The 9,700-nt window shown below is 32.2% G+C and overlaps 1 protein-coding gene across 1 annotated transcript; it reads left to right on the plus strand.

Annotated features, from left to right (window-relative positions):
- Positions 1-5,031: 5,031 nt before the first annotated feature.
- LOC140822016 (protein RGF1 INDUCIBLE TRANSCRIPTION FACTOR 1-like) lies at positions 5,032-7,031 on the plus strand. Its single transcript, XM_073182739.1, has 5 exons — positions 5,032-5,214; positions 5,343-5,519; positions 5,822-5,896; positions 6,074-6,214; positions 6,405-7,031. The coding sequence occupies exons 1-5, from the start codon at positions 5,212-5,214 to the stop codon at positions 6,753-6,755; spliced, it is 747 nt and encodes a 248-aa protein (XP_073038840.1). The 5' UTR covers positions 5,032-5,211; the 3' UTR covers positions 6,756-7,031.
- Positions 7,032-9,700: the final 2,669 nt, after the last annotated feature.

The following is a 9,700-nucleotide window of genomic DNA, read 5'->3' on the forward strand; positions in this document are numbered from 1 at the left end:
TTTTTTTTATGTGTTTAATTTTCTAATTAATGCTATTTACTGATTTTTCCTTGAAACCCCATCACGTTATATTCATAGGATATATTAATTTCAAGCTGATTAAAAATTAGTGTGTTATTTATAGCTTAAATTATATTCTCTGGATCAATTCTTTTTGGCAAAAACTTGTGTGAGACGGTCTCACGGGTCGTATTTGTGAGACGGATCTTTTATTTGGGTCACCCATGAAAAGTATTACTTTTTATGCAAAGAGTATTACTTTTTATTGTGAATATGGGTAGGGTTGACTCGTCTCACGGATTATGACCCGTGAGACGGTCTCACATGAGACTCACTCATTCTTTTTCTCTATTTTCTTTTTCTTTTGGCAAAAACTTGTATGAGACGGTCTCACGGGTCATATTTGTGAGATGGATCTCTTATTTAATTCACCCATGAAAAAATATTACTTTTTATGCAAAGACTATTACTTTGTATTGTGAATATGAGTAAGGTTGACCCGTCTCACAGATTATGATCCGTGAGACGGTCTCACATGAGACCCACTCGTTACTTTTTGGGTGATTACCCTTTAAACGAATAATTCTTAAAATAAATATGGTATGATATTTAAACTTATTTTTTATTATTTTAAAATGAATTAATGGTCAAAAGACATTCCATTAGTAAGTACATTTCTTGCATTAAGTGAAGCAGGCCCATATGTTTTCTAATTAATAACATTCGAAGGAACCAAAGTTTGTCAAATCATTATTATTATTGTCTGTGTACGTACTTCTTTATTATATATAATTATGATCGACATTTTCCCATGCTTTGGTATAACTAGCGCACTTTAATTTTTAAATTATATTAATTTTACAAAAATTAATTTGCTCGGACAAACATGGATTAACCCATAATTAATAGCGAAATTTTTAAGGCGACCTAGATTTAATAATATCTAACTAATGGTTTAGCGACCATGATGTTTTTGGTTCCTTTTTGGCCGGAAAAATCTCATAGTGGCTCTAAATATATGTTGCATACTCAATGAGATATCACGCTCAATTATGAATAGGTCTCTTGTGAGACGGTCTCACGAATCTTTATCTGTGGGACAGGTCAATCCTACCGATATTCACAATAAAAAGTAATACTCTTAGCATAAAAAATAATATTTTTCATTGATGACCAAATAAGAGATTCGTCTCACAAAATACGACACGTGAGACCGTCTCACACAAGTTTTTGCCCTCAAGTATTTCCCTCATAGATCTAATATTGGAAAAGAAAAAAACTAAAATCGAATTAGACTCGAGTGCATGTCGAGTTACTTAACCCTGGATCTATCCAGACTCTAGTGCATGTCGAGTTACTTAACCCTCGATTTTTTCAGATTTTATTGGAATATCTTTTATAATTTTATTTTTTTTTAGAAAAAATCCTAATCCAAAGAAAAATGTGTAATCGATTAAAGCTCTTTCACATGCGATAAATGTTCCCCTGCATAGGCCGATATATTGGGCCTCCATAGGCCTTGTTAAACTAGTCGTTTGACCAAAAAGTATATATGGGCTACATCATGAACCAATAAATTGGGCCTCAGTAATCATTCTAAAACTCTAACGTTTGACCCAATGTATATGGGTCACATAATGGGTTTATATTTTTAGCTTGGACCCAAACTGAATGCCAATATGGAAACCGTTTGGGCTTCGATAAATAAGCTTGAAGACGTCCGATTGATTTTCCAAATTCTGGGTTGGAATTTTTTGTTGTTCGTTTTGTTTGTACAATTATAGAGAACTTTATATAGTAACCTCACTTTCATTTTCACCTCAAATATATCCTTGAACTGAAAAAGATATACAGGAATAAATAATTACTCAGCCAAAATTGGATGACAATCTTTTCATTTTTATGTTAATGGTTACGCAGGCAGGAAATGGTGTATAACTATTGTGAACCCGTCCTCACGGTTTAATTTTGTGAGATGGATATTCGACCTAACCAAACTCATGAAAAGATATCATATGATATGGATGGTCAAATGTGTGGCTTGGGAGGGAGAAAGCGACTCAGTGCATACAAGGTGTTGTACCATCTTGCCAAACTCCAACTTGACTCCTCACTTTTTTAAAAAAAAAATGGTACACAAATTCACCTGCCCCTCTATGTTCCTTATTTGTGAAACAAGTGTATTTTCTTGCCTTTTGTATCTCTGTACAAAGCATAAATTTCATTATTTTTATCGAACAAAGACAAAAGCCCATTAATGGTCCTGTGCATTTCATTAGTTTTGCTCTGCTCAGACTGTGTGGAGGAAAAAAGAAGTGGAAGTTTAGGTGTTAAGTACCCAAAAAAAAAAACCATGAAAAAATGAATTAGGTTGAAGTTAATTAAGTTTTTTAAAATTTTGGACTCAGTTCATTTAATCACACGAAAGATATTTTTTTTTTTTTTTTTGAATTTATCTGGACTGACATTTTCATTTTTCTGAAAACCAAACTAAAACATAATAACATTTATGGGGCGTCGGACCTATGAGATTTGGGATCAACATTGAACTTATGTGTGGGAATTGACCTTTACATGTCCGTTTCACTTTGCCATTTTCGTCTTTCATACACAAAATGACCTTTGATGTACAGTATTAAAAAAGGGGAAATCAAAATATTAATTTAAAAAACAAAGCTACACTCACGGTTGATGAGATGCTAGCATTAGGGTAGTACCCTAATGCTAGATCCAAGGGCCCCAAATTACTTCTGTCTAAGCCATAAGTACTTGAATTATAGAAACTTGACAAAGAAAAGTTTAATTCTTAGAGGGAATAAGAAGTAAAAAAATGGAACAAAAATATATGTGGATTCGTTGATCCTCTATTTGTTCATGACAAACGAAAAAAGAAATGTTGTCAATATAATTGGGACTAAGAGTATAACATGATATGAATCAAATTATTTTGATTTTAATTTAATGTTTTTATCATTAGGATAGATCCACCTTTTCTTTTCTTTTTTTTTTAAGAAAATGTAAAATAAAAGGTTTTAGTTTTATAACATAGTCGTAGAATCAAGATTCTTATATGGTGGCGGAGCATGATAAATGGGGGATTTTGGCTCCTAATGTAAGCAAACAAGACATTAGAAGAAGGCAAAAATTTCCGTGAGATCGTCGTATTTTATGAGACAAATATCTTATTTGGGTCAATCGTGAAAAATTATTACTTTTTATTGTGAATATCGGTATGATTGACTGGTTTTACATATAAATATTCGTGAGACCGTCTCATAAGAGAGATACTCATATAAGAATCTCAATGTTTTAAAGATATGCATATTAGGTGGAGTTTATACAGCTTGCCATCAATATCAAGGATTTTATTACTAGTTGTTATATGATCATGGTGGAGTCAAAAATCTAATACTACATTATTAGATTTTTGACAAAAAAAAAATTATACATATTAATTAACTTCATATAATTAGATTTTTTTTGCATAAAAACATTATTTTTATGGAAATCAATCTTTTTTTTTTTCTACTTAGAATATATGAGCTAAATATAATTTTTTAGCTTTTCGTTTTGCCTTTATTTTTCTATTTGAGCTGCTTGCATTAAATACAATTTTGGATCAAATTCTCGATATAAAAAATTTATAAAAAAAGGCCGGTTTTGTTCCGCCCATGCATGTCAGTACATATTCTAAAACAAAATTAGAAATATATAAGTTGTGACAAAAACTTGTGTGAGATGATCTCACAGATCATAATTGTGAGACGAATATTTTATTTAGGTCATCATGAAAAAATATTACTTTTTATGCTAAGAGTATTACTTTTTATTGTGAATATGAGTAGGGTTGACCCGTCTCACAGATTAAGATCCGTGAGACGGTCTTACATGAGACACACTCATAAGTTGTATTTGGACGTAAGAATTTTTCATAGCAAAATATTTGATTTTTGGGATGATTTGATGATTGGATTTGAAATAAAAATTTATAGTTTTAAATATATCTTAATTATTACAAAAATTAATCAATGTGATATAGATAAGATATCGTAGATGATTATTGAGATAAGATTTGTATTTTATCATGTTAAAGTATTCAAACTCTGTAAATTTTCTCTATAAATAGAGGTCTCAAACGATGAATAAAGTATTTCTCTCTTATCTGTATTATTTACCATTCACAACACAAAGATAGATTTGAAATTTATCTAAAATAAATTTATCCAAATGAATCTCAAATTAAGCCTTTGAAATCTGCGATTTTGAATACATTAACCTAAACTCACCCGTACAGAATTGATATATGAAAAAGAAATTTTACCTTTTTTAGTACAAATATTTTGTGCGATCATGGTCAGTAAATTAATTAAAACATCTGTTAAATGTAAAATCTGTTATTTTACTCAATTGGATCTTTATATATTCTGATGTAACGTTAATCAATATATTTTATTTAAATTAATCATATAATAAATCGTTATTTTATTCAATTTGTAATGTAAAGTAAACAAAAATATAAATTATCACCTGTCATTGAATGTATCAAGCGATTTTAATAACAGAGAACCATTTTGAACATTTACGCCTTAAAAATATGCATATTTATATTTTTAACCAAAACCAATTGTTTACCTCAAATCCAAATTTGTTCTGGATTAAGCATATTAAAGTGTACTGCCCATGGATAAGTTTCTTCATCCAAAATAACAATAATAATAATTATAATTCAAGAAACCTACATGTGAAAGTTTGATTGATAGTTATTCGATAATATTCTTCTTATCAATACATCGTTGGACGAGTCTGTCGCACATATTTTCACCGACGTGATTTACGTGACAAACATTATTTGGATTATAGTGTTAATTCAAGATTTATGCGGTATGAACAGAAAAATATCGGGTAAAAGAAGGAAAATGATTGATTAAAATTTTTACAAAATACACAGAGATAAAAAGTACAAAAAAATACTAAAATTACACAAAGCAGCACCACAAAGAACACACGCCACTACCTGCAGGCACCCGCAAATAATAATAAGAAGTTTAAATGAAGCCAACTCCTCCACTCCTGTTCCTTCATCGGTAACACCACTCTGCAGGCGCCGTTCTAGTTTCTTACTTCCAATCTCCCTCTATGTATCCTGTTGATCTGTATTTATACTATAGATACTACTGAAATTTTCAAATCTGAAGAAATTATTCATTAAACATGGTGGGGTCTCTCTCTTCTCTCCCACTCCTTGTTTATTTATTTATTTTTCAATGCACTTCATATCAAACTTCAGTTGCAGCGTATGGAGAATGTTTTTTTTACTCGTTCTTGAATTTTGATTCTTGCAGCTGGATACTTCGGAAGTTCCTCGGTGGCTTTTGACCCTTTTGACGGAGAAATTCTTCAATGCCTGCATAATTCACGAGGAAGCGAAGAGGAACGAAAAGAATGTGTTTTGTTTGGATTGCTGTGATGGGATTTGCCCTCACTGTTTGATTCATCATCGCTCTCACAGGCTGCTACAGGTTTGTTCATTTAACCACAATTGTTGTAATTTTGCACGTCTTGTGTATTTTTTTTTACGTTCTCATGATCGAGTAAGCTCAGTTGAAACTTGTTGTCTTGACTTAATCTAATTTTTTTTGTGATTTTGGTGAAGTTTTGATCATGTGTGTTGATTTAAACCTTCTTTTCGTTGTTGTTAATGATGGCTTGCTATAACTATCATTAAAATCTTCGCCATATATATTTGAGCTTTTCGTCGTCTTTTGCATTTATGAATCTGATTACGTGTGAGCGTAAATTAAATAGGTTTGAATTGTTTCAGATTAGAAGGTATGTGTATCACAATGTCGTAAGGCTAGCGGATGCAGATAAACTCATGGACTGTGGAAAAGTTCAGGTAATTGGTGATCGAAAAAAAGAGCTTTAAATACCTATTACGCTGCGTAACCAAAATGGAAATTTTATGTCCAATTTCATTTTTCACTCTGAAGTTCATCTTTTGTTTGAAATTTTCACGATATCGATCGATTTCTTGAAACGGGATTCGTTTAACTTTATCGCTTTTTCACTGCAGTCTTACACTACAAACAGTGCAAAAGTGGTGTTTTTAAATCAGAGGCCACAGACAAGGCCATGCAGGGTTTCGGGCAGCCTCTGCATCACCTGTGACAGAAATCTGCAAGAATCATATCTCTTCTGCTCCGTCTCTTGCAAGGTTTTTCTTCCTTTTTGTTTTGGAAAATTTATCGCCATCCCGGTGAAAATTGCTCGGGGTTTCTTGAAATTCACAATACCTGGTTAATTTTTTCAATTTTCAAAATCTTGATATCTCAACCCGTTTGATTTTACTTTTCTTTTATATTTATAATTCATCTAGGTTGTCGTTGATGTTGTTTTTGCTTCAGCTGAGACATGTTCTGGAATCTGGTCGCAAGCTTTCCATGTATCTCCGCAAATGTGAGTTTCTTGCCTTGCCTGAAATGGGTTTAGACGACGGCCGAATGACACCTGACTCGGTCCTCGAGCCGGACGGCTCAGCGAAGACGGAGTCCGGTTCCAGTAGCGGCTGCGCTGCCGGGCTTGTGGGGTGCCGGAATCTTTCCAGTACAGCCACTACAGAGATTGTGAGGAAGAAACGGAGCAACCTTTCCGGAATCCGGTCCAATTTGAGACCGGCATGTGGTCCGGTTTCGGAGATGTCCGATGCCATGATGAACCGTAGGAAGGGTACCCCTCACAGATCTCCACTTTACTGATTTGAAATAAGGAAGTTGGTTCGAGGCAGGGTCGGAATTGAGGATTTTTCGAGGGCAATTTAGGATGACACCCAAACTTTTGATGCCTGCCCCTCTCTTGTCCTTCCGTAGGCCTGTGATCCATCCATTTAATGCACAGTTTTAAACGGGTTCTACTCTCTTTTTTACTTGGCAGAGGAATGGGACAAATTTCACTAATGACCATTTCACCCTTGTTAGTGGCTCAAACGTTTGTTTTGTCGAACAAACATTAATTATTCAAGTTTAATGCTATAATTCCCAAATAGCATAATTATTATTATATTGGGTTGCGGTGAACCCTGATTCAATAGGACATCTCCAGGCCCAAAGCTACATTGAAGATACATCTCGAAACTTCAAAACCCCACGATTACCGTTTTCCAAAACGCTATTTATTCAAATAAAAACACAAAAAATTTAATCATGATATATATATATATACACATTTTGCCACGTCTCATACATTAAGCTGTGGAACCAGCGATGGCGGGGGCGTACGTTGTTGCTTATAGTACGATACTAGTATTGCCTACAAGGATATTGTTAGATTGTCTTCGGGCCGATGTAACATCGAGAGTGTTTTTATGTGGGTTTTTTATAACCAAACATAGCTTAATGTGTAGTGCTGAAGAATGTTTTGTTTGGTAAGATTTTAATGAGAATGATAAATTTTACATTTTTTGTTGTTGAGACAATAATACCCTAAACTAACATTGATTACAATTTGGTATATAAAATGATATTTGTAAGAATGTTTTCCAAATCATGTGGGTAAAATGGTAATTTATGTTATATTTTAAGAATTGGATTCTCAATATGCAAAGTCTTTTCTCCCAAATAATTTTTTTTATCATGGGCTTTATGATTAATTGGACCCATAAAAAATGAGACAAACATGAGTTTAACAATATATCATTTGCTTATCGCTCATACCAAACATACCCTAAGTATAAAAAATAATATTTTTTCATGGATGATCCAATAAGATATTCGACCTACGAAATTGATTTGTGAGATTGTTTATCAAGAGTTTTTGTGTTTATTTTTATTGAAAAGGTACTTATAATTTGACTGTTATATACAATAAGATTTAGAATGATAGAAATATGGATTAATACATGTAATTGCTGGCATCCCATGTGAAGATTGTGCATACACTAACTACCCTTTCTAAATATAAAATGAACGACAAATCCTCACGGAAAAATAAAGAATAATACCATGAATATTGTCATGAAAACATAATTTTCTCGTCTACATGTTTTGGTATAGTTCAATGAGGTTAGCAAAATATTACTTATTACAAGCAAGGTTCTAAAAAGCATGAAGCGTCCTGAAGCGCGGGTATCGAACTCCAAGTTTTTTAAGTTTAAGCGAGATTAGCACATGCTTAAGTGTAAAAAACGTTTTTTATCTTTACTGTAATTGTAATTATCTCAAACCAATAAATAGATAAAATAATACATAAATATGATAAATGTAAGTCTTACGCATTTATTCTCATATTTATAAAAACATAAAAATCTCAAAATTACAATTTTTATTTGTTTTTTTAACTAGACCACATTAAAAAATACTAAATATTTGTCAAATCATTATCAGACATACTTAATCATAATTAAAATTTAAAATAAACATCTAAATTATTAACCTTATTTATTATTTTAAAATAAAAAGACATACCTTCAAAATAAAAAATTTAAAAATAAATAGATACAATTAATTATGTTTAAGCACACTTAATTAAACACCTTAATTACTCTTAATTCCGTCAAATTACAATATGACCGTTTTTTCCGTTTTTCTCCGAAGCGCGTTTTTGTCGAGTTTCAAGCTTAAGCACGTGCTTAAGCGGGCTTTTTAGAAAACTGATTACAAATATGTTGATATAATTTGGTGTTACATCATCACTCAAATGTTATAATAATTGGAATTGGAAATTTTCTATATTATCATTATATTTCAATTTATCATATCATCATACAGTCAAGTAGATAAAAACAAAAAAAATATATTCATTATTATTATGATTATTCTTTAAAATGACATTGGATTGGAATTTGAAAGTTTGAAAGGAGTGTCGAACATTTCAGAAAAAAAAGGGGAGAAAATTCACCACTAAAACCTGCTCGCTTGAAATATGGAACACCACTATATTAAACATTAGAGGGATTTATTATCTATAGCATATAACAAGGTACGGATAAACTCAGATTTATAAAATGAGAAATTTCAAGTTTTGAATTTCCTTCAATAGTGGTATTTCCATCAAGAAGACTTTTCAATTAGACACGTCCGCTATTTGAATATTGAACATCATAACAACAAATCTTGTTTAGGAACTATCAGACGCATTGGTTAGGATAACATGATATGATCTATTTTCCAGTGGTGTAAAGTAGCGGAGACTGGACAAATTGAGTGGAGCAACTCTCAATGTCAGGTTCAACTTCGACTTACCAGCCAACTTTGGACCAAAAAGACCTAATAGAGTAATCCATTGATCTCGGAAGTGCGGAGGTTCGCTCCCTCGCTTGCTACAAATGAGAAAAATGAGACTATGGCTCTTGAAATAGAGTTGTTTTGTTCGAAAATGGACCCTTTGCGAGCCTTCGGCTTTTACCCTAGACCATTCAAGGGCACATCGAGCCCATGCGAAAAATAAGGTTATTTATCAATCGATTTGAAAATAGAGCTTACTTGACCTTTAATAGTGACGAATACTTCGAACTTTCGAGATCTCTTCAACTTTTTTTTTTTATCTATCTTTAGAATAAGGGTGAGATGCGAGTGAGTAACCACCCCGACGAGTGGCGTTGAGCGAAAGAAAGAATCCCTTGCAAGAAAACTACATAAATAAATAGATTAACTAAAAAGGTCAAAGATAAATAAATAAATATAAAATAGAAAGATTAAAATAAAAG

This window comes from Primulina eburnea, unplaced genomic scaffold (assembly GCF_022965805.1).
Source record: "Primulina eburnea isolate SZY01 unplaced genomic scaffold, ASM2296580v1 ctg739_ERROPOS11973397, whole genome shotgun sequence".
NCBI classification, from domain to species: Eukaryota; Viridiplantae; Streptophyta; class Magnoliopsida; order Lamiales; family Gesneriaceae; genus Primulina; species Primulina eburnea.